The sequence below is a fragment of the Ictalurus punctatus genome, chromosome 4 (assembly GCF_001660625.3).
Source record: "Ictalurus punctatus breed USDA103 chromosome 4, Coco_2.0, whole genome shotgun sequence".
NCBI lineage: Eukaryota > Metazoa > Chordata > Actinopteri > Siluriformes > Ictaluridae > Ictalurus > Ictalurus punctatus.
Genome location: NC_071284.1, coordinates 19,454,197 through 19,480,886, shown reverse-complemented (window position 1 = coordinate 19,480,886; position 26,690 = coordinate 19,454,197). Strand labels below are relative to the sequence as shown.

At 38.0% G+C, this 26,690-nt stretch overlaps 1 protein-coding gene across 1 annotated transcript in view; it reads right to left on the bottom strand.

Annotated features, from left to right (window-relative positions):
- Positions 1 to 26,690, bottom strand: part of idh2 (isocitrate dehydrogenase (NADP(+)) 2) — a 64,593-nt gene that overhangs the window by 10,502 nt on the left and 27,401 nt on the right. Inside the window, exons 2-8 of the mRNA XM_017465598.2 lie at positions 14,311 to 14,402; positions 13,428 to 13,593; positions 13,165 to 13,325; positions 12,926 to 13,069; positions 11,725 to 11,861; positions 3,282 to 3,433; positions 947 to 1,059 (exon numbers count right to left, since the gene is read on the bottom strand). Coding sequence (XP_017321087.1) covers positions 947 to 1,059; positions 3,282 to 3,433; positions 11,725 to 11,861; positions 12,926 to 13,069; positions 13,165 to 13,325; positions 13,428 to 13,593; positions 14,311 to 14,402 — 965 coding nt within the window. The remainder of the gene's footprint in view (positions 1 to 946; positions 1,060 to 3,281; positions 3,434 to 11,724; positions 11,862 to 12,925; positions 13,070 to 13,164; positions 13,326 to 13,427; positions 13,594 to 14,310; positions 14,403 to 26,690) is intronic.

Genomic DNA, 26,690 nt, shown 5'->3' with positions numbered 1-26,690 from the left:
GCTACATTTCAATCGCTATTTCATACTCGTTCCATTGTTTGACAACAGAATCAGAAAAATATGTAAATAAGAACAACTTAATTAGGAATTTGGCTGTAGTAAAATACAGTATGTGAGCACAGAGTAGGAGAGATGTAAAGGGTTTACACTAGGCAGAATGCAAATACGACACGATGATAATGAATATGCTAATTGGCATATGACATCATCTAGCTAACTTTTAGCAACTTTCCAATGAATGTTGTCAGCAACAGTGCTCCTGCCACTCACCTTGACGTTATGGTGAAGGCACTGCAATGCCTGGAACTGGAAATTTATTCCAGTATGGCTTGAAAAGGCACCATATATAAATTGGTTGTGTTTTATTATTATTATTATAATTTTTCTTTTTTTGGAATTTAAAAAGAAGAAATGAATAATTTAGAATGACAGATCTTGTATAGTCCTTGAATTTCATTATGAATCATCTGTATGAACCCTGTAATATTATCCATGTTATTTTATTGTAAGAATGCTAACGTTCCCAATTTTATGATTTTTTTTTGAAGTTCATTTCCAAATTCAGTTATTTATTCCTAATGTGTTCATTCTTGGTGAGGACAATTTCCATTTGCACGATTACATTGCTCTATGGAACAATAGATCAAATATGTGGCAGACTGAATTAGTTGTTTGCCAACTCTATGATTGTTCTTGAGTTTTTCCAGTTATTCATTCTCATTAATAAAGTATTGAGAGGAAAATCTGGTTTGTCTGCTTTCATTTATATTTACGTATTTCTGTAAATTTGGTTCATTTTGTAGATTTGAATGATGAATTATTACGTAGTATATCTTAATACTTCGGCTGGTATAGTATCATAAGATATGTTTATGGTTTCATGACAACCATAGTAGTCAGTAAAAAGAGTTAAATCAGTGATTAAGAGGAAGTAGGCTGGACTAACCTTCTGATGCTCACGGTAATGCCTAGTGACTGTGCCATGGGCAGCTTCAGCCTCAATGGTCTTTCCATCAGGACACACAAGAACAGAGGTCATCAACCCCAGGGAGCCAAAACCTGGGGACAACACTCTACTTTAAACAAACACTGGTGAGTACAGCAATATGCTAAATTTACCATTAAGCCCATGAAAATGGCATTTAAAAGCAGATTTTGAAACTAAACCACAACAGTAAACTAAAATGCAAAATTCTAAAATAGATCAGTAGACTCGGTTTTGCTCCTCATTCACCATCCTCATAAGCGTGGGGGTACAGTGTGCTCCTGGTTTCCATTCCTGTCAAATTTCCAGCCATTTCAGGCATGAAAATTTGGTTATGGATTCAACTGTGCTTAATGTTATTTTTATTGCTTATATACAAACACACACACACACACACACACACACACACACACACACACACACAGAGTGCCCTCCACTAACACTGGCACACTTGGTAAATATGAGCAAAGAAGGCTGTCAAAAAAATGTCTATTTAACCTTTTGTTTAAAAAAATAAATAAATAAATCACAAAAATACTCTGCTCTCATGGACATCAAATTGCAAACAACATAGGTTCATATTAAAATAAATAAATAAAAATAAGTTATTGGCACCCTCTCAGTCAATACCTTGTGCTACCTCGCTTTACCAATATAACAGCTCTGAGTCTTCTCCTATAATGCTTGATGAGGTTGCCAAATACATTGCAAGGGATCTGAGACCATTCCTCCATAAAGAATCTTCCCAGATCCTTCAAATTTTGAGGTCCATGCTGGTGGACTCTTCAGTTCACCCCACAGGTTTTCTATGGGTTTCAAGTCAGGGGACCTGACAGGACATTGATTTTGTGGTCAGTAAACCATTTTGTGTTGATTTTGATGCAAGTTTTGGATAATTGTCCTGTTGGGAGCTCTAACCATGGCCCTTTTAAGTTTTCTGGCAGAGGCAGTCAAGTTTTCATTTAATATCTGTTGATATTTGAGTACATGATGCCATGTATCCTAACAAAATGTCTAGGTCCTCTGGCAGAAAAAACAGCTCCAAAACGTTAAAAGAGCCACCGCCATATATAACCTTAGGCATGAGGTACTTTTCAATATAGCTACCTCTCTGTGTTTATAATCATTCTGTTAGTGTCTGGCAAACTGAAGACACCCAAGTTTGTTTTTGGATGAGATCAGAGGCTTTTTTCTTGAAACCCTTCCAAACAACCTGAGGTGATGTAGGTGACTTTGGATTATAGTTTTGGAGACTTTCTGATCCTAAGACACAACTAACTTCTGCAATTCTCCAGCTGTGATCCTTGGAGATTTTTTGGCCACTCGAACCATCCTCTTCATAGTTTGTTATGGCAATATAGACACATCCTCTTCCAGGTTGATTCATAACATTTATTGTTGACTGGAATTTCTTAATTATTGCCCTGATGGTCGAAATGGGTATTTTTAATGCTTGTCCTATTTTCTGATAAGATTCACAAAATGGGAAGTGGCTAACGATCGTGACATCACCACAGCTACATTTCTTGGTCTAACCCATTGTTATGAATGACTAAGGTATTTTGGCTAAGGGAATGTGTTGTTTCTGATTTATACCCCTGTGAAAATATGAAGCCATGGTTCAACAATTTCCTGTTCCTTGTCACCCAGGTGTACTAAAAAAAATGAAATATCAATGGGAATATATTTCAAATATAGTTTCTCAAATGAATTTATAGGGGTGGCAATAATTGTTGCACACCTATATTGATTTATCTTTTTCTAAACCTGTGTTGTATTTGCAATTGTTTGATATGCATGGTAGCAGATTTTTTTTTTTTTTAAACAAAAAGACCAAAAGGTTGAACAATAAATATTTTTTACACAGCCTTCTTCACTCGTATTTACCAAGGGTGACAATATTAGTGGAGGGCACTGTGTGTATGCATTACCCGATATGTGAAGATCAATGACCAATGAATATTTTGTGTTGATCTATGGTTTATCCTACTGTTAATGGATCTCAAATGGATTTTACACTTGTGGGAAATTCACATTTGAAAACTAGGAATAAAGGACATGGTTAAAGACAACAACAGAGTTCCTGGGGACTAATAATGAAAAGACTTCTAAAGAATTAAAATTTGTTAACATTTATTTTAAAAAAATACTCCTTAGGAGAGTCTTGACAGTTTTGAAAGAATATACTATTATTTAAAAAGTAGTTCTGATGAAAATGGCTTTATCTTTAGAACAAAGAAATAGTTTTAAAGGATGAAAGAGTTTCTCTGTAAACTTTGTGTATTATAAAACTTACCTTGAGCCAAAATATCTGACTGGACATCTCCATCATAGTTCTTGCAAGCCCAAACAAAAGCACCAGAGGACTTCAACACTTGTGCCACCATGTCATCAATAAGTCTGTGCTCATACCAGATCTTCAGCTTGTCAAACTCAGGCTTATATTTCCTGTTGACATGTTAATAAATAGCTGAGTACACTGCTTCTTGCAAATGACTGATGCTTCTACTTTTAAAGGAACCCCAACTATGAAGATTTGTGGGCCTTATCATGTAATTGCCCTTTCCTACTAAAATACATGGTTAGAAACACATGAAATGTTAATTACTTTAAAAATCCTTAATATCTAATACATATTTAACCTATGCAATGCACTCTGAGTTGATGACCTAAAATGGTTGCACTTGAGCACTCAAAAGAATTAGCTACTAGCCACTTCAGCAGGAAAAGAATGCCACACTGTGCTGCTTTTGGCTTTAATTTTCTAGTTCTTGTGTGTTGTGATACAGGGGATATCTGTAAAAATAATCAAACCTGTAAGCATCTTGTTAGTGTGTTTTTTATATGTATATTCTCATTACATAAAGCTCCTGTAAAATTAGCCTAAAATGCCTAGCCAAGGAATACCCAAAATAAACTTAAAGATGTTCTTGAACCATTTGGAGTACATGCATGGCTTTTGTCTCTTTTGAAAGGTGGACTAAATATTTTTACATAACTGGACCTTTGCCAGTGTAACAAGACTGTTTTTGTCAGGATATTATGGATCAGTAGATTACTATGAGGCTTCATATGAGGCAAGTTGCCTCCGTTTCATAAGTGCTTGTATATCGGTGGTCTGACAGAGACATTGATTGTAGGTCAAAACAGTTTATATCAATCAAATCACAAGAATCTTAGCTTAGCTTAATCTTAGATATGTGTACCTTCGTACAAACAGAAGCTGTGTAGATTTGCTCATAACATGGCGACAGCGCACTGGCAGCCGTTGGAATTTTAACAGGATAAAGTATCCGACGGCAAGATGGCTGATAATCTCCAAAATTACTGATATTCTAATATGTTTCATCATAAAACGATAGTTTAATCCATATGCTTACATTGAACAACAAATGCTCTCAGGTGGCATAGACAAGCAGTTGCTGCAGAGACACCATCGACTTTGCCCCACTCTCACCTCCTCACTTCTCTGATCATCTTCATTTTGAGTAATGTCTTCTATATTAGCCTCCTCGCATGTTACACTCCGGTTCAAATTGAAAAGGCTGAAGACATATTTATATCGCTGGAGAATCAAGACCGTTGCAACCATTTGACATCACCCAGAATGCATTGCGACGTAAACAGCAGTGGCGGCCTACGAGTGCAAGGATTTATTTAATTTTTTTTAAAAACTGAGCGTTTTAGTGTAGCGGATTTATATAGCGGATGTCAGCATAAATCTAATAAGCCATACAAGTCTTGCTAGATGGGTTTCCCTTTAACAATTTGTTATATTCCTTCTAACCGATAGCAGTGGTAAATATCACCTGGACATTGGTGTTTATACAAGATCTATACAAGTACACTAGTTGATTCCTACACTCAAAGACACAGAGACAGTGAAGTATTTGGATGTCTGACATCTATGTGCTCAAACCAATGATCAGGCTACCTGGGACACGGCCATCCTCCTTGCACACATTAAGGCACTCTCGCCCAAACACTAACACAAGTGACCCAATTTATTGGTAACAAGCTAAATTTGCTAAGCATGCTAGCTATCACAACATGTGGCAGACATAATTGAGAAAAAAAAAAAATTTGAAACATGTGACTGACAGATGTTTGTTACCCAGGTGTGTCCCATTAGATGGATTGTTTAAACAAGAAATAGCTCTGAACATCTACTCTTGGTTTTAGACTTCAGTTTCATCTCTGAAGACTGCATTTGTTAAAAAGGATAAGCCTTTTTACATGTAGCTGTATGGGAGACAAGCAAACCATTTTGAAGCTGAGAAGAGAGGGAAAATCAATCAGAGCGAATGCATAAACATTGGGCATAGCCGAGAAAACAATTTGGAATGTCCTGAAAAAGAAGAAGCCACTTATGTACTGAACAACAGACAACGAATGAGTTGGCCAAGGAAAACAGCTGATGAACATTGTGAGAGCTGTGAAGAAAAACCCAAAAATAGGACAGTGACATCAGGACAGTAGGATGTGTCACAATAGGACAGTGACATCAGCAACCTAGACATGGCAGGTGTGAAGGTATCACAATCCAAGAAGACTTTGAGAGCAGAAATAGAGAGGCCATGCCACAAGATACAAACCACTCACCAACAGTAAGAATCAGAAAGCCAGATTGGAATTCAAAAAGAAATACAGAGATAAGCCCCAAAAGTTCTAGAACCAAGATTAACCTCAAAGTAATGGAAAGGCCAAAGAGTAGCGAAAGAAAGGATCCCAAACATGGTGATGGTAATGTCATGGCTTGGGCTTGCATGGCTGCTTCTGGAACAGGCTCACTAAGCTTCATTGATACAACTTTTGATGGCAGCAGCAGAATGAAGTAAGTTTCAGGAACATTTTGCCTGCCAATTTACAGAGAAATGCATCCAAATTAATCAGGAGGAACTTTATCATGCAGCAAGACAATGATCCAAATCACACTGTCAACTGAAAAAAGGACTTTATCAGGGGAAAACTGGAAGGTTTTAGACCAGCCAAGACAGTCTCTAAGCCTTAACCCAACTGAGCATGCTTTTCACTTCCTGAAGAGGAGACTGAAGGGAGAACCCCAAAACAAACAACAATGAAAGAGGCTGCAATAAAAGCCTGGAAAAGCATCACAAAAGAATAATCCAACAATTTGTCGATGTCAGTGAGCCACAACCTTGATGCAAGGGATATGCAACCAAATATTAACTGTTATTTACTTCAAAACTTGTTCTTATACTTTTGCTAGCCTAAAAATTGGGTGGTCTGAAACAAAATGTTCTATGTTTGTTTTTTGTTTAACACAACTAGATGTAAATAACAGGAAATAAGACATATTTTGATCTCAAACCCAAATGTCTGGTGTACAGCACAAACAAATGAATTGGCCTTGCTATACCAATAGTTTCAGAGGGGACTGTATGTTATATGCTTACTGTCCACTTTATTAGGAACACCTGTACATTCAGGCAGTTATTTAATCAGACAATCATGTGGAAACAGTGCAATGCAAAAAATCATGCAGGTAAAAATCAAGAGCTTCACTTAATGTTCACATCACATATCAGAATTAAGAAAAAATATTGATCTCTGACTCTGATTGCGGCATGGATGTTGGAACCAGAAGGGTTTGAGTATTTCATAAACTCAAACTGATCTCCTGGGAATTTCACACACAGTCTCTAGAGTTTACACAGAATTAGATAACAGCGTGAATGTGCAAGTGTTCCTAATAAAATGGATGCTTCGTGTATATTTGTTTTAATTTAGTAGTGCATTTTGAAGTATGACACATTTACATGCAGAATTCCAAACTGGGTAGCCAGCAAATTAGCTATAGCTAACTAATGTTACTGGTGTACTGAGCTATAGACAATCAACTACCAACATCGACTTGATTGAGCTTTGAAGAGATAAATTAAAATGTATTGCAATTCCATTTTTGTAGCTAAATGTGGAATTGCTCTAAAACACAAACATGATCATATATATTAATTGTACAATGAGTCATTTAATTTTGGAGTATGATTATACATAATTATTCTTGTATACATGATTTGGTTATTTTTGGAGTGTTATAACTAAACAGATACACATGCAAGTAAATATTCATATATCTTTTCATAAATCTTTTGTAATTTTTTAAATCCAATTAAGACATTTGTGTTTGAACTCAAAAGATAAATATGAGACAACAGATCACAATTTCAGTATTCATTTCCTGATATGTACATTTAGATGTGTTGAATAACTTTGGTGGCAAACCACCCAGTTCTTAGGTGAGCAAAAGTATAGGAACAGATAGTCTTAAGTAAATAACACTATTTGGTTGCATATACCTTGCTTGCAATAACTGCATCAAGCTGGCGAACTAATGGCCACCAAACTGTTGTATTATTTATTTTATTTAATTTTTTAAAATGCTTTTACAGGATTATACTAGGAGCATCGCTATACCCTTTTTACTGGGGCAGGAGCTGCAGCCGAAGAGACAAACTTACTTTGCAACACAGTTGCAATCAAACTTATTCAACCCCCATTGCACATCACGTTTGACAATTTACAGACTTTCAGCTGTTTACAATGAAAAAAAAAATCAAACAAAAGCAACTGAAAGTTCAACACAATGAATGCTTCAAGTGGTTCCCCAAATTCAACTGAAAATGCAACTTAATGATTTCTCCAGTTTCAAAGTTATTCAACCCCCTGAATAGAATCCCTCACAACAGCACAAATGTGCAAAACAGGTGTTGTCTCAAGCACACCTGATGCAAATAATAAAGCGCTTCATTAGTTGCATCAGGTGTGTTTGAGCTGGAACACATGAAATACCTGAACTGGCTAGGAGCAGAAAATTAATGAAATACCTGGACGGGGCAGAAAAAGGAAGCCATCAAACAGCTTCAACCAGATTTTTAAGAAGATGGGTTGTGAAAAACCCTCGAATGACTGCAAAAGACCTGCAGCAAGTCTTGGTGGCAACAGGCACCGAGTGAGCACAGTATGGCACGTACTAAACGCAGGTTCACATGCCAGAACTCCAAGACATACACCATTACTGACCCAAAAGCACAGGTTGGCTCAAAATCATATTTATATTTTAGTTTGCAGCATGCAAACCCAAGAATATTACTGAACTGGAGGCCATTGCTCATAAGGAATGGGCTAAGATTCCTCAGAAACGTTGCCAGAAGCTGGTGTCTGTTTATGCATCTCGTTTGCAGCAGGTCATAACAGCAAAAGGGTGCTCTACTAAATACTAAAGATGCAGAGAAGGGGTTGAATAATTTTGAAACACGAGAAAAGTTGCATTTTCAGTTGCATTTGGAGAAACCACTCAAAGCATTCATTGTGTTGAACTATTTCAATTGCTTTTGTTTGGTTTGTTCATTGCAAACAACTGAAAGGCTAAATTGACAAACCTGATTTGCAAGGTGGGTTGAATAATTTTGATTGTAATTGTACATACACATACGTGAATTTTGATTGATTCATACAGTACGGTACAATATAACTCAATTCAATGACATGAAACCGAAGTAGGAAGTAAGTAAATTCAATGAGGTTTTTTTTCCCTGCCAGTGTGTGGACTTCTGTGTTCACTTTTAACCAGTTCTTAAATAACTTTTAATCTAAGAAAAGAACAAAAGTTTCCATTGGCTATAAAGGAGGACATGGAATTCATTCAACATTAGCTTGAGGAACTTTCTACAGTGGAAAAAATAACCCACTTATTTAAAAACATTGAACTAAGCTGAGACTCAAACCCCAGCCACACTAAACCTGCATGATACCACTGCACTACCCAAATACACATGCACCATGCATATTGTTTACCTATACCATGTGACTCGACCATGCTCACTCTTGTAACAGAAACTTGTTGATGAGAAACGTAATATTTTTATGTAAACCATATTACATTTTTTTCTTATACTCTAACAGACCACATATTTAATAGTTTTCAGGATTGACAACATTTAATGTGCACTTCTACTTGTTGCCAAATGTTTCCGAGAGAGGTTCATAGATCCACTGGCCAGGCGCAAGCAGATCATGGGTTTCAGTACAAGAAAAAGCACCATTTGGTTGGTAAAAGAATATATGTGTATACAGTATATGTCCAGGCAGAAGTACTGTATCTATTAGCAAGCTGTGTTTAGTCAAATGAAACATGACTGCCCCCTACTGGTCCTGTATTTCCTGGTCCCACAGCAAGTGCGTGATTCTGCATGAAATCGTAGGATCCCTTTTTTAATGGCCACATCTGTACAGTGGGGGAAATAAATATTGAACTTGTCAACATTTTTTTCAGTTAATACATTTCCCATGAGGTTATTCACATGAACTTTTCACCAGACTTTTGTATTAACTCAAGAAATTCACACATATAAAGAAATCCAAACATTAATGTCCATAAATTAAGTCATGTGTAATAAAGTGGAATGACAGGAAAAAATTATTGAACAGGCTAAATGAAATACAATAAACATTGTCAATAAATCTTGGAAACTGTGAATTTCCTTTGCTCTATGCTTTGGATTACTGTCCTGCTGGAAGGTCCAGCCATGTATCGTCGTCATCATCCTGGTGGAAGGTAGCAGATTCTTCTCAAGAATCTCCTGGTAAAGGGCTCCATTCATCGTTTCTACAATTATATGAAGTTTGCCAGTACCATGTGATGAAACAGTCCCACACCATGATGCTTACACCTCAAAACTTCACTGTTGGTATAGTGTTTTAGAGTGATGTGCAGTGCCATTTCTTCTCCAAACAAGGTGTGTAGTATGACAGCCAAAAAGTTAAATTTTGCTCTCGTCTAACCAGACTACACTCTCCAAGTATTTCATAGGCTTGTCCAAATGAGTTGTAGCAAACTTTAAACGAGCTTGACATGCCTTTTCTTTAGTAATGGAGTCTTGTGGGGTGAGCATGAGCAGTGGAGTGCATTGCCTATTGTTTTGTCTGTGACGATGGTACCTGCTGCCTCCAAGTGTTTTTGGAGCCCTTTCCGAGTGGTTTTTGGCTCTTGAGCTACTCTTCTGACTCCCTGGTCAGAAATCATGTGAGGAGCTCCTGTATGTGGCCGGTTGATGACTGAGTGATGGTGCTTCCATTTGCGGATAATGGCCCCAATGGTGCTTACTGGAGGATTCAGAAGTTTGGAAATACATCTGTAACTGATTCCATCAATATGTTTTGCAACAATAATGTTACAATAAGGTAACAAAAATCCTTTTTATAGACCATCAGTTTATTAACCGAGCTGATAATTTGCACAAAGAGGAAATATAATTACTTAGTCATTTCAGCTGGTTCCTTGCCTAACCTTGCCTTGGAGAACTGCTTTTTCTTATGTTCAATACTTTTTCCTGTGTCATTCCACTTTATTATACATAACTTTATTTATGGGTTTTAATGCTTGGAATTCTTTATATTTCCGGCTTTCTTATGTCATTACTAATGCCTGGTGAAAATTTCATGTGAATAGTCTCATTGGAAATATATTTACTGAAAAAATGTTGAGGCATTCAATACTTATTTCCCCCACTGTGCATGTAACACACACACACACTAGAAGGTCCATTATAAAAGGGTGCACCCACTTACACAACCGGGTTTTTTTAAAGTTTCTTTTTCCTATAACATTTTTTACACTTGACAATTGTTGGTTGCTATATCACAATAAAGGTGGGAAAAGATCTAATACGACTGATCTTAGTTAAAAAATATTTTTTTTACATCAATAACTCCTGTCATTTTAATAGTGGTGTCAACTTTTTATACACAATACATGTTAATTTTGTAATAATTGTATAACAAGCTTAGCTGGTTGCCAAATCAATTTCTTCCGATTGCAGTTAAAGATCACTTTAACCAAGATGGTTTATAATTATACTATTAGCAAGGCTGGAGGACATCTTACTCTGTTTTATTTAATACATTATAATATATACAGTTGTGGCCGGAGGTTTACATACACTCATCATGGACATGAATGTCATGGCAATATTGGGCTTTCAATAATTTATTTGAACTGTTCTTTTTCTGGGGCAGAATGATTGTACAACATCTTTTAATTAAAAAAAAAAAAGATATTTGTGATTCAATTTTCCATGACTTTTCGAAAGGTTTCTGGTTTTTATTTATTTTTCTAAAACTTCTCCAGGCCTGGAAATTGCTATTTTAAAATTCCATGATTTTTCCAGGTTTTTCATGACTGTTCGAACCCTGCTTATGACATCGTGGAATATGTTGTCCAGGTGATAGTCACCACCCTTGGCGGTTAGGAAGGGTGAAAGTGCAGTAGAGCCAGATGTACACTACATGGCCAAAAGTTTGAGAAGACCTGTCAATCACACCCTTCCCCAAACTACTGCCACAAAGATGGAAACACACAATTCTATAGGATGTCCTTGTATGCTATAGGATTAAGATTTCCCTTCACCTGAACCAAGAGGCCTAGCCCAAACCTGCTCCAGCATGACAATGCTCATGTGCACAAAGTGAGGGCACCCAACCTTGCTAATGCTCTTGTGGCTGAATAAACAAATCCCCACAGCCATGCTTCAAAGCCTAGTGGAATGCCTTCCCTGAAAAGTGGAGACTTTCAGCAAATTCTACATCAATTAGTTTTGGAAAGGGATGTTCAAGAAGCACATACAAGTATGATGAGTGGCCACATATTTTTGGCCATCTAGGGTAGTTCTTTCACTTTCTAAACTGTGCACTATTCATCTATGTTCAACAAAGCTCACTTCTCGAAGATGTCCTGGAAGATGTCCTTGAAACGCCCATCATACGCTTTCAAGATGGTATTCTTAGTGCTCATGTAAAGAGGCCATTTTTTCTGGATAGCATACTGGAAGCAGCTGTGAGCAAAGCCAGTGATGGACTTGTGGGGGGAGAGAGAGAGATAGAGAGAGAGAGAGAGAGAGAGAGAGAGATCATAATCATTTGAAATATGAGCCCTTCAGCAAGTAGGAAAATGCAGGCAAAATGCAAATGTTAGGTTTTTAAAATAACTTGATTCATATTCTTGACCTACAGCTTCTTTTTAGTTGGTTTAAAAAAAAAAAAAACAAACAAAACCTTCATTCTAGCTTTCAGTGTGTGGGTACTGCTGTACACAACAAATTTGTGTTTAATACTTCCACATATCACCACAATAAATAAAATGTGTTTCCTGGTTCTCTTAATTGACTAGTGCCTCTATGACTTAGGCATCGAATTGTTTGCTTTTTGATAGTTTGTCAGAGTTTTAACTCATGGCTGTATTTGACTTAACAGAGCTCCACTGATCAATCTTCTTTGGTGTAGTACAATGTGTGCTGGTTATAATTTCTGTTTGCAACATGAGCTAGACTGAAATGTTTAGAACCATGAACTACAGTAACTGCACAGACACTTAATTTGGGGTTTAGACAGTTAGTGGAAAACATTCATGTGTTTCTTTAATATATTTCAAGACCTTCAATTCAGTCATCTCTAAGTCCTGTAGCTTTTCTTCAGTGTGTGTTGGTAATATTTTACAGTCTATATAATACCATCATAGCCTTATCACATCAATATAATAGCCTTCACTATTAATGTTAATTACATTTATGCTGCTTTTTATCCAGATAAATGGAAAAATACTCATAGGTACTGAGAATAAAAGAATGGGAATTTCTTCACACAGTAGACACAGCACCTACCATATTAAGGAGTGCTGTGCTTAAACATTAAGAAGGGCCTAGTCAAGGTCAATTGAGAGATTATCAGAAATATAATTTAAAGAATGAAAAAATTTTAAACTGTGCATCCCTTTTGCTCTTTCAGAAACCAATGGCCTAGCATTTCTCTAGGATTCTGATCTAAAAGAATATTAATCATTTGCTTTTCAATGCACAATCACTAAATAATTAATTAACAAAATAAAAAGGAACAATTTTAAAAATATATATACATTTCCCTGACCTCATCAGTATTGTACATGCCCATGCCACAGCCACCCCCAAGGAAATTGAACACTTCCCACTCCTGGCCTTTGCTTCCATCAGCGGGAATAAAGCTGATCATAAATTTGCCTGGTGTATTCACAACAAAGTCTGTGGCTCTGTACTGTAAACAGGAAATAATTACATAATTACACACAAGGTTAAAGAAAGACATCTGTTGTAATTTACTAAGAATAAAATAATCCAAGAATAGAAGACCTGGTCACCAAAGGCATGTCTGCCAATTGTGATGGGCTGTGTCCAACCAGGAACAAGTCTGGGAATGTTCATGCAGATAATGGGTTCACGAAAAACTGTGCCACCCAAGATGTTTCTGATGGTTCCATTAGGACTTTTCCACATTTTCTTCAACTTGAATTCTGAGTGAGAGTATGGCATCTTCAGTCTGGCTAGTTGATTAATTGTGGTAATTAAAGTTATAACGGGAAAGCTAAAATACTAAACAAAAAGAATAACTTTACCTTCGACCCTGGCCTCGTCAGGAGTGATGGTCGCACACTTGACAGCAACATTGTACTTCTTGGTTGCTAAGGCAGAGTCAATGGTGACCTGGTCATTAGTCTGGTCACGGTAGGGGAGGCCCAGGTCATAGTATTTCAGCTCCACATCAACATTGGACAGGATGAGCTTAGGAGATCAGATGCATGTATACAGGAGAGACAAGAACACCATACACACACACACACACACACACACACACACCACTGTGTAGATATGAGGCCAAATGTCAACCCTCTACAATTATTTCAATTACTCACATCAAGCATTACCAGTAAACATAAGCAATGCCAATAGAATTGCACTACATTTATCTTAACATTTGATCTTAATTGCACATTTATTATTCAACATGACTATAGAATATAGCATTGTCTGAAAGCTTCACTTTATACACTGGAACCAATGAAAATGCAAATAACTACAGGCAATGTATTTTGCATTCACTGACAATCTTTACTGTCTTGTAATTAAAAATTACTACAACTATATGCATTTTATCTCTGCAATAACATAACTGTTCTACTTTACTGTCATGGGACCAATAGCTATTATGCATCCTCTGAGTCAGCTATATTCTAGAAGTTAACAAAACCTGTTCACCATCAGTCAGTTTCCAAGAATGGTCAGCAGTTGGTGTCATCCCAGCCCCAACCCCAAGTTTTAGCTTAAAACTTCTCGTTTAGTTTCACTTCTTTCATTACCCCAATTTTACCTCTGTGTTGCTCTTTTCCTCCCTCATTATGTTTTCTTTTGCACACACTCATGTCACAAATATAAAAATAGAACAGTCACTCCCTGCAGTCAGTTTCCCCTACTCCCTTCACAGGCTCCCACTTTTTTCACCTTTTCTTTGATGAATTCCCAGATTATCCTAGTCATCTCATCTCCGTCCATCTCTACCACTGGCTGGGCCACCTTGATGCGCTTGTCAGCATCTGTTATTAAGAAAAAAAAATCTGTATTTATACAAACAGAAAGCAAATATTGTCTTCACTATGTTTGGGCCATCCAAACATCAAGCCAGTAAAGGAATTATACATATGGTGGCTCATCTAATCATTCCAACCTACCATAGCAGCAACTGGCAGATAAAGTTTATTCATAGCCCTTATCGTAGGTAGGCCAAATACAAAATGCCTTATTAATCTTTACCAAGCTGTTCTTAGTCCAAGTAATGTCTAAAGTCAATTTGTTTAGTCTTGGTTTATCGTTTGTCAAATGTCAGAGTTCAATATCTACCATCCTGTTTGTCATACAGAAATGTTATTTACACTACATGGCCAAAAGTATGTGGACACCTGACCACCACACGTGCGCTTGTTAAACATCCCATTCCAAAGCCATGGGCATGAATATGAAGTTACTCCACCCATTGCAGCTATAACAGTCTCAATGCTTTTGGGAAGGTTTTGCAATAGATTTGAGTGTGGCTGAAGTTGGGCAACAGCAATATTGGGCAAGAAGAAGCAGCATACAGTCTGCATTCCAGTTCAACCGAAAGATGTTCAGTGGGGTTAAGGTCAGGGCTTTGTGCGCTCAAGTTCTTCCACACCAACCTTGGTGAACCATGTGCCAAGGACCTCATTTTGTGCACAGGGGCATTGTCATGCTGGGATAAATTTGGGTCCCTTAGTGCCAGTGATCATAAATCAATTCTACAGCATAGAGACATATAGACAATTGTGTTCCTTCAATTTTGTGGCAGTTTGGGGAAGTCCCACATATGGGTATAAAAGTCAGGTGTTCACATACTTTTGGCCATATAAATGTACCTGGTCATATTTAAGAACTCAAGGCCCATTTTAAATTTTGCCACAGGTCTGTCTATGTGTGAGGCCCTACTGTATCTGCACCGTTTATTATTAGGGCCCAAGGACCAACGTCATGATGCCCTTTTAGATCTACTCCATTTATTATTATTAGGGCCCAAGCACCGATGGTGTGAGGTCCGATTAGATCTGTTCCATTTATTATTATTAGGGCACGAACACTGGAGGTGCAAAAAAAACAATAGTTTTTGGAATGTTTTTTCACAATTATGATTCATTTTTATTTTTTTTTAACACATTCACTCATTTTTTAGTCATCTGTCATATGTGAAAACTCAAAACGTGGCATACACATCAGACCTGCGTAAAATCAAAACGTTATGTAGTGTTTAGGCTTGGGTGTGGTCTCGGAGTGCTACAGCACCACCAAACACAGTCAATGGTTGGGATGGAGTTGCTCAGAGGTGCACGAGATATGGTTATTGATCTCATCATGTAAGAAAGTTCACTTGGTTTTATCTGACTCCACCCAACAGGAAGTCAGCCATGTTGGATGCAAGGATTTTGAAATTTTCCTGCTGTCTTTTGAGGGGCTTACGATGGCTGAAAACTTAAAAGTTTACAAGTTTACACATTCATTTATCTTAGGATATCTTTTGATTTGTTATTGTAATTCGGTAGAAAGTAGTTTGCAAATGCAGATTTCATGCCTTTGGAATACTAGAAAACTTGAAACATGGGACACCTATCAAAGATTAGCAATATTCAATAATTCTTGTCATTTGTCCTGGGTGTGGCCAATGGACTCCATAGCGCCCCCAAACTTTTCCGAATGAGTTTATCCTTGTGGTTGCCACACAGTTTGTCCGATTACCACAAGGTTTGGTGGGGACATTCTCACCATGACATACATTTTTCCCTTTGGCTTATATTAGCTCTGCCCAACAGGAAGTCTGCCATTTTGGTTTGTTTGAAAAAACGCATTCTCTGGATTTTTAAATACTCCTCCTAGGGGATTTATGTGGCCAGTAGCAAACAAGGCCAACATCATGCCAAGACACTGAAGATGATAAATTACAAAACAGATATATCCAACGGTGTTGCCCTGGCATGGTGATAAAATTAAGAGCATAAAAATGAAATATAGGAAGAGCTCATATCTTTGGTTTGCATTGTGTGATTCAGGTCAAAATTGAGATTTATATTTGGTATTGGGGGCTGAACACATGGATGTGACTAATGTTGGGCATTGTCATAGCACCACCAGCTGGCAGCAGGAAGTGTGGACAGGTGTGGGGGGAGGGCTCTGTATTGCACCCTTCGAATTATATGCATTATTGGGATTCTATGTTGCACATCATTTTTCAGCTAGTCACCTCGGTGATGTATAGATTTCATCAAGCCAGACAACATCGGGCTGACAGTCTTAAGCTTTGGCCAACGGGAAGTCGGCTAGGAAGTGGGTATAATTTGGTCATGCTTTGTTTCATCAGCTTAAAATTGTGCATAGTTAAAAATGGGCCATTCCTGATTGCACCAACATGCCAATTATAAGTCATTGCTCCACCTATACTGAAATAGTTATGCTGCACTTTGAAGTAGAGTTTAAGGTTATCTGGGGTACCAGAGAGTTTGTGATTTGCCTGAAAAGTAGTCAAACACTACAAATTAATGTGCAATATTAATCCGAATACGGTCTGTTCTATGGCAGTGAATGATGGCATGCCAAATGGAAAGTGGTAATTTTGTGACACAATAAGGGGGCTTTATTTTGTCCCCTTTAAAATATGCATTTTTGGTATGCCCCTTTTTCAGCTACAGTCAACAAACTCTGTACATATATAGTGAGTATAACTTGTTTTATCTGTTTAGTTTCAAATTGTGCATTGTTACCAATGGGCCATCCCTGATTACACCAACATGTCAACTACAAGTCAGTTATATTATATCTAATGTACTGTAAAACATTATACTGGCAGAGCTAAATTACTGTTGTAAGTTTTACATAAATTTTATTGTCATTTGAAATACACAACCCTACCATAATAATCACTCACTCATCTGTCTACACAAATCAATATTAGCACCATGCTTTAAAACTAAAACATATGTTTGCCAGTTTGCTCTAGCTATGACATTCGAGGGCCCTTGCGTCTTTGCCATTTCCAGGCCTCGTACTTTAACAAACTCCTCCTAGAGATTTAATCAGATCGACATCATATTCGGTTGGTCTCATCTAAAAGGCCTTGTTGATGGTAAATTGAGAAGCTTTTGAGTTTTCACTGCACGGCATGGTGGTCTGACAAAGTTAGATTTTTCACCATGAAACATGAAGTTATAACTCATGCATACAATGTCCAAATCATCCCAAACTTCACACTTGATAACAGTCCTGGCCTGAATACATCTACGTGCCAATATTTAGTTATAGTCATAGTGCCACCTAAGGTAACAGTAACGCAGGTGTTTTACACAGTGATGCACTCCTATCAATGTACTAAGACATGTTAAAATAATCGCTGTGATCAGCCTAGAGCTAAATAGTCATAGGGCCTCCTACTGCCAACAGGAAATTACATGTTTTACATCGTGATACACACCTAACATAAGTGCTAAAAAGTACTTTAAAAAATGGAATGGCATTCCCCTGGCAGAGAAGCCCCAACGTGCACCCGGTGTGAGGGCCCGTTCATCGCTTCTTGCAGATTTAATTAGATTTTGGAATTGATCCAAACAAGATGAAGGTCACATTAAATGTCTGAAAAAAATTTTCTTTAAATTAAAAAAGGTCCATATGTTGCACAATAAGTCGATAAAGTAACTATTCGTGACAGGAGTGCACGTGGGTGCTTGAAAGTTCTGTCCTAAAAGTAGACAAAGAGAACCCATTCAAACAAACAAGACAAAAATATTGTAATGGGTCGTTTATTTATTGAGGAAAATGATCAAACATAACTGAGTGGAAAAAAAAAGGTATGTGAAGCTCTAGGATTAGCAGTAAATTTGAAGGTGAAATTAGAGTCAGGTGTTTTCAATTAATGAGATGACAAGCAGGTGTGATTGAGTGCCCTGTTTTATTAAAGGCCCCTAATGCTATTCATATGCCTTAATGATGTACTGTGTCCAAGATTCAGATATACGATTTCCCGGCTGAGCCATACACTATACATTCATAATCCAGTTGTGATCGAATTAATGTTCTGTAGAGATTTAGATAAAATGAACTTTCTGCACCCCATTTTCTTTTAGCTAAAACCTTTAAAATGTTCATGGCATTAAGACATTTATCTTTTAAAATCTTTATGTGAGGGATAAAATTCAGTTTACTGTCGAGTTATTCAGGGGAATTTGGTTTCCTTAACCACTCTGATGTGTTCATCATCCATGAATATCTCTGGATCAAGATGAAGAGAGCATAGCTGGCAAAAATGCATACAAACAGTTTTTGGTCTTTGAAAATTTAGAAGCATTCAATACTGACCAGTAGGGCTGCACAATTATTGCCAAAATGATCATCCCGATTATTTTGATCAATATTGAGATCCTGATTATTTATCACGATTATTAATTGATTTTAGGGACAACATATTTTTATTGCACTTTCACATTTAAATAAACAGACCGCTGCTTTCACCTCCATGTTGTGCTACATTCCTGCTAATGTACAAATCTTTGCATCAAATTAGACTGATCCTTAAAGTGCACCATCTCGTAGAAGCAAATTATAAATAAAATAGTACCCAATTTATAGGATAAGTAAAAATAAAAATGCCATCAACCAAATGAAAATATGCAACCAAATGAAAACAATTCAGGCCTATGCAGAAAAGGCAATGATAGTGTTTAAAGGAGGAGAGACGCAGCCTAATCACCCAAGAGAGCGTTGCAGAGACGACATCATTTAGTACGGGAACCCGGAAGTTAGCATCACACCGGTTCCCTCGACAAAAACCCAATAGGATTTTCACATAGACTTTTGAATTATTTCAAAAAATGGCATGACAACTTGAGCTTGTCAATTATGACAGAATTTAGGAACATAGTGTGAGCCATGAGACATTTATTTAACCTTCTGACAAACAATGTAATATTTTCAGTTAAATTTCAGGCTTTATGCAAAAAACAACCATTAACCTGTTCCACCTTGTAAACAAAAACAATAAACATCAATGTTCAGTCTTTGAAGTCTGCTCCTCTTAAATATATTTAAGGCTACACTATTTCCACTGTCATGGTTTTGGGTTGGAGCCAATTCTCGAACTGCTCTGCGTAAATTGTGTATATATCTGAATAATCTCATATAGGATGTGATTGGGTGATTTAATTTACCCGTCAGATGCAAAGCGCTTTTGGGGGATTAAATCAAAACATGGAAAATGGAGTTGACTTTTCTAGTGATATCTGGCAACCATGAGTTTAAATTAAGTAAATGCACTGTGAGTTGGTGTAGGAGAGCAGCAGTGTACTGTATGTTGACAGACTGAACAGTTGCTACTCTTTATGATTGGTGAATTATTTAATAAAGAATTTTGAATTAAACCCACCTTGTAGCATTAGCATTATTATTAATTTACTCCGCCCGACGCCACTGTGGCTACACGAGCAGGTCACAGTAGCAGGTTTCGGTCATTTTGCAGGATCAATAAAAGATAGCGGTTGTGACATCGGGAAGATGAGAGAAGCAGATGATGTTCAGTGTTACTCTTCATCATAATGGCTTCTCTGCAGTATTTACACACTTATTCGGTTGACTGAGGTGATGAAAAGCAGTGTGAAAGTAACTGTTGCTCGGTTCAAATGCATTGTGGACTTCCTGTAGCTATAGTTGCACAAAGTATTTTCAGTCGCAAATGCGACTGAAATTGTCGCACTGTACAGCCCCGAGTTTATCTGCAAAGTGTTTTCCTGTTCGGCGTGATGACTTTTAATGTAGTGCCATTTAGCAACATGTTAGCGTCATGATTTCCCCTCGCACAAAGTGCTGGAGATCACAGCAAAACTGGCAGATCGAGCGCTAAAATCCTAACCCCGTTTACAGGTTTTGGCATACAAAATTATGTCATCCCTGCGCCGCTCTATGGTGACTGGCTGTAAGTATAGGAAGCGCTTGTTTTGATCTGCAGCGGTGTTTTCAATTAGCGGAGGACGAACTTTAAACATCAATATCGCAGTCGATCATGTTCATGTAATCGTGGGCAGTCTAAATCGTAATCGCGATCAATATTCGATTAATTGTGCAGCCCTACTGACCAGGACTGCATACTGTTAATTGTCAGCTGAATTTTCTGTTCAATGTTTTTTATTGATATTTGCCTCTGTAGCAAATGCCAAGGTCATCCACATAAAGACTGCAATGGATATCAGCCCAATGGCTTTTCCAATTTCCAATGATTTTGATATTAAAAGTGTAACTGATAAAATGCTTCCTTGTGGTTCTCCTAGTTCTTGTTTATGTGAGTCAGATGGGGTATTACCTACTCGGACTTTAAAATGTCTCTTTGAAAGAAAGAAAAAAAACTGCAATAAAAATGGGTGTGTCATCTAAAACCAAGTTGATATAAATCCTTTAAAATACCAAACTTCCAAGAGGTGTCATAAGTTTCACAAAGTCAAAAAAGAAGGCCACTGCATGAAAGCATGTTATACATGGCGTTAAAGGCTGATTAGGTGATCAACAGTACTTCTTCCTTTTCTGAAGCCACACTGAACCTTACTTAAGTGATGTGATTCCAGAATCCATACTAGACGTTCATTAACCATTCTCTCCATGGTTTTGCATAAGCAACTTGTCAGGGCTGTTTGGTGGTAGTTGTTGGGGTCATTATGACCTTTTCCTGCTTTTGGGATGGGAATGATTATTGCTTCTTTCCAAGAGAGTGTAATATTCCCTGATATCCAAATAGAGTTAAAAAGTTTGAACAGTAAAGACTGGATAATGTGAGGCAAAATTTTTAAAAACCGGTAGTGGATATTGGGTCCTAATGCTGTATCATGTGCATCGTTTAGGGCTCGTGTCAACTGTGAACAGCTGATAAGTTTCCGTATTAGATGAAAAATTTGTACCTTTTTTCCATCCTGTGCTAAGAAAACTTGAAAGTTATTAAGGCAATTTCCAATGTAGGAGATGTTTTCAAAAGTTTCTGCTAGCATATTTGCAATCTCTTGTTTTGAAGTTAGAAATGTGTCTTGATATTTGATGTGCTGAATTTGAGCTCCATCATTCCTGCCCTTCATCCTGCAAATCAGATTCCAGACCTTTATTGTTGAGGTACTTTATGCGAGACCAGATACAAATTGTCTCTAATTTTTCCTTTTAGCTTCATTTATTATTCTTTGAGCTTGTGCCCTACTTATTTAACCATAAGATTTTCACTTGTTGGCCTTCTGAAGAATAATCTTTCTGCCTTCTTCCGTTCTTTTATAGCCATCTTGCATTCATCAAACCATGGCATCCATTTGCCTATGTTTTTGCGAAATGAGTTTACTGGTGAAACTTTTGGATCTGGATCATCTTCAGAGGCTTCATTAAACCTTTCATAAAGTGTTTGAAAATGATACCAGTTAACTTTTTTTTTTTAACTGCCATCTTGGTATTTTTAGAGCTTTTCTTCCTTTTAGAGTCAATATTAATGGAAAGTGGTCACTATCACAAAGGCGCCATACTTTCTATGAAGGGTCTAAAAATATTTCAGGCTCACAAATTGTTAGGTCAATTGCAGAGTATGTTCCATGTCCTGGGTGTAGGTAAGTGCTGGAGCCATCATTTAGAATTAAGGCGTGTCTAGGAATTGCTCCATTCTCTTTCCTTTGATGTCACAATGGGCATTTCCCCATAGAGTGTTGTGACTATTAAAGTCTCCCATAAATATATACGGAGAAGGGCTACTAGGCCATCCATGTCCTTGTGTGTAACAGTAAGATTCAGTAGTATGTATATGGAACATACTTTAACATTTCTCTGCAGGGTTAAACACACTGCTGTTCAGGGCTCTACGGTAACAATTCCTTTTAGGAGCACATGTGCTCCTAATTACAAAAATTTGGGAGCACAGTCAAAAATTGGCACACAGTTGAAGTTTAGGTGTTTTTTTGTTTTGTTTTTTAAAGAGATGGTAACGTTAATGCGCCACAATATAACACACAAGTAAGCATGAGAAAACTTGAGCTTCTGAGGATCTATTTTACTCTGAATCCTTACAGAGAGATGAATAATTGTATTAGCACATCTTGATGGAAAAAGCATGTACAAAAGATAATCGAGAAAATTGTAACCATCATAAGGTAGGCCCAAAGGTTATTCTCTCTTGCTCAAGGAGAAGACCGTAGCACTATGGAGAGAAGGAGTATCCGACCAAGAAGATTGGTCTCGTGCTGTTCCTGGTTGGTGTCGAGGAAAGCCCAGCTTGCCACCCAGCCGCTGCTGTCACAGACACATCTGGAGTATCAGAGCATCCTGCAGCAAGACAACCAGACACCAGAGGAGCATTGCTGAAGTTTCCAGTCTCTGCAGCTCACAGAGGTCAGCCATATTAAAGTCCATGGTTTTCAGACAGAATGTCCAACAGGCTTTTAAAACCACAGATCATAGTACCTCCCTTGATAGACTAAAAAAAATTTGCTAGCGTTAAGGGCACAACCCTCTCCTAGCCCCGGTCTTATTTGACTGATTTATCAGCTTGTAGGTGTAAATGTGGACCTTTCAGTGGATATTATGGTAAAGTTTGGTGTTCCACAAGGTTCTGTTTTAGGCCCTCTGCTGTGTTCTCCATTTGCTGCCTCTGGGTAAAGTTAATTGTAAGCATGGTATTAGTTTCCAATGATATGCTGATGACACACAGTTGTATATTTCACCTAAGCCAGCAGAGAAACACTAGCTTAATTAAGTTGAGGAATATGTAAACGACAATAGACCCTGGATGTTTATTAACATCTCAAAGTATAGTGTGTGTTTATGCAAGTCACATGTTTATGTTCCGGGGTTCTGCCCATAGCCTATTCCATCAATGATGGCAAGTCATCCTGGTGCAGATGCAACAAAATAAGCCCAAACCATGATACTGCCATCATCATGTTTCACAGATGGGATAAAGTTCTTATGTGAGAATGCAGTATTTTCCTTTCTCCAATCAGAATGCTTTTCATTTAAACCAAAAAGTTCTATTTTGCAATGTACTTTTTGGAGGCCAGCGGCCTTCTCCTTGCAACCCTTCCATGGACATAATTGTCCAGTGTTCTGATGGTGGACTCATGACCATTAACCTTAGCCAATGTGAATGAAGCCTTTATATGCTTAGCTGTTACCCAAGGTTCCTTTATGACCTTGTGGACTATTACACATCTTGCTCTTGGAGAGATCTTTGTTGGTCAACCACTCCTGGGGACGGTAACAATGGTTTTGAATTTCCATTTGCATTTGTACACAATCTGTCTGAATGGATTGGTGGAGTCAAAACTCTTTAGAGGCAGTTCTGTAACCTTTTCCAGCCTGATGAACATCAGTAACTTGCTGAGGTCCTCAGAAATCTCCTTTGTTCATGCCATGATACAGTTCCACAAACATGTGCAGAGATCGAAATTAACTTTTTGACTTGGTAGCACTGGTGCTCGCAACTTTTTAAAATATATATAATAATTATATTACATTACATTACATTATAATATATACACGTGAAGTGGTAGCTCAGCGTTTAGACGTTGGACTTCTGATCGGAACATTGAGAGTTCAAATCCCAGCACTGCCAAGCAGCCACTGTTGGGCACTTGAGCAAGGCTCTTAACTCTCAACTACATAAATGAGATTGTAAGTGGCCTTGGATAAGGGTGTCTGCCAAATGCTCTAAAACATTTTTTTATATATATTAATAAAAATAGATTTATTTAATTTAAAAACACGACCACTCACGCACAGTGGCTTAGTGGTTAGCATGTTCGACTCACACCTCCAGGGTGTGCAGAGTTTGCATGTTCTCCCCGTGCTGCAGGGGTTTCCTCCTGGTACTCCAGTTTCCTCCCCTAGTCCAAAGACATGCTTGGTAGGCTGACTGGCATGTCCAAAGTGTCCACAGTGAATGAATGTGTGCGCGAATGTGTACGTGATTGCGCCCTGCAATGGATTGGCACCCTGTCCAGGGTGTACCCTGCCTTGTGTCCCATGCTCCCTGGGATTGGCTCCAGGTTTCCCGCAAGCGTGTAGGATAAGCAGTAGAGAAAATGGATGGATGGATGGACCATCGCTCATTTTAAGCATGAGTGGATTCAGTGGCAAACGCAGTGTTACCTGCAACCTCTGTCCCACAGGCTTTACAATGATCGCAGTGCATTGAGCCATTTTCATAGCGGAGCCACTCGAACTCTTTCAGACACCCGCTCTGAAAACTGTAACGCCGGTTCACATCACAGGAGCATAGCAGAGCGCAATTTGAGGTGCGAGTGCCATGTGCTTTCACGCCAGCAGCGTTTCACATGAAGAATCTGCAGTGCATTTTGCAAAAAGGTTCTTGGGTTCCATAGTCAGTTTCCTTGAAAAGCAAACCAAAAAAATATACAACAGTTATTGTGAGTGCGCTGTTGAGCTTTGTTAACTTGATCGTTACGTAATATAACATTTACTTAATGGGAGCAGCACATTTAAAATTCACATGTGACAAAAACTTCAAGAATCTGAGCGTGCATTTTGGATTTTAACTTTATACTGAGCCTGATCAACACATCTTGAAATTGGTAGCAGTATTATAATAGAAAACAACTTTGACAGGTGTTTCTGTTTTAGCAACCCATCTCATTCACGAGAAGTGTATATTACATGCAAAAAAAAAAAAAAATTAAAAAAAAATAAAAAAATAAAAAAATACTACTCTACAAATGTATGCTTTTTCTGTGCAATATATAGTTCTTTTGTGCCAACTCTTCATTAAAATCTTTCAACAGTGTACTGCCGCTTTAATTCAGGACAAGCAGCTTGAGCAGCGCAGAAAAAAATAGACTCGAAACCGAAACTCCCGCTTCTTGTGCTGCATCGTCTAGTGGACAAGCACTCATTCGTAAACATACACGCCGAAAAAATATGCACAGCTTCTGCCCTGTTGCAACGTGCAGTGTGAAATAGGCTTTAAGCCTTCTTTTCTGCTGGTGGCTCCACATTCACCAAATTATAGCCATCACCAACTCGAGAAACATTATCTGTAACTTTAGGCAGCTTACAAAAGAAATCCATGTTGTTTTCATCTTCTCTCTTCAGCATGCGGCTATTTTTTCTCTTTGTCTACTTTTAGGGCTTCTAGCAGAAAGTCTGATGTTTTAGGTCAATTATGCAAATGTTAGGAAAATTCTAACTCATACAAGCACCACTATAATTTGTTCCACAGAGGAACTAAAGTCACTCTCATTGAGATGCTCACTAAACACTTTGTAAACCTCAGTGCGTTTGTGTTTTTGAAAGTTGTTCAGAGATATGCTCATCAGACCAAATTTCAGCCAGGCATTTTACCTCAACTTTGGTCAAAGTTAAACCGTGATTCATGTTGCGAGCCATTAGTAAAATAAACGTTTAAGTAATGCAGTTCTCATTAAAGGATCATGAAACGGCCGTCTTTCAGCTCAAGTCTACCTCTCAATGTTTTTGAAAAATGCAGCTTAAATGGGCGTGGAAGGCTGTGCAAAGAAAGGAGTGGGCGTGGCAGGGAAAGGCAGGAGAGGAAGGCGAGCCTTCAGAACACTCAAAAAAAAAAAAAATAATAATAATAATAAAAAAAATGTTATAGTGACAAAAGGTTTGACTTCTCCTGAATCCCCAGGACTAAAGGGAGACGCAATAGATAGCGGTCCTCTGCCCTATCCATTTGAACCATTAGCCGCTGGAGTGATTATGGAGGAAAAGGTCAAATAAAGCCAGAGGCAGCACAGATGGGAGGAGGTTTGGAATGGTAGCTAGCTAATAGTCTCAAGCTTTTCATGAATAAAAGGGGTAAGGCTCTTCCTTTCTACGCAGACTCTCGTTGCATAGTTTAGCACGCGACGGCCTTTAAGCAGTTTAATTAACTCAAAAAGGCACGTAAAACTGTCATGGTTAAAAATTAGACACCTCATTTGAAGGGATGGAAGAGACATCGGGACTGAATACCGCATCATTGTGTAGACGCAAACTGCTTTCATGAGCAAGTCCGAAGTCCACTTTTCACCAATTCTCATAGCTCTCCTGAGAACACACACTCAAACGCTTACACCAAACAAACTCTTGCAACCCATTTGAACACCTCTCTTATCTACTACATCTGTAGGAAAGCACCACATGCTGTCATAAATAATTAAGAGACAGCATCTTCTCATAGGACAAGAATACGTTGGCTCATGAATGATTATGACACCCCGACACATCATCGAAGTACTATAGTACATTGCCGTGTCACTGCCTGTGATGAGTGACAGGACCAGATTTTAAACGAAAATAGCGGGAAA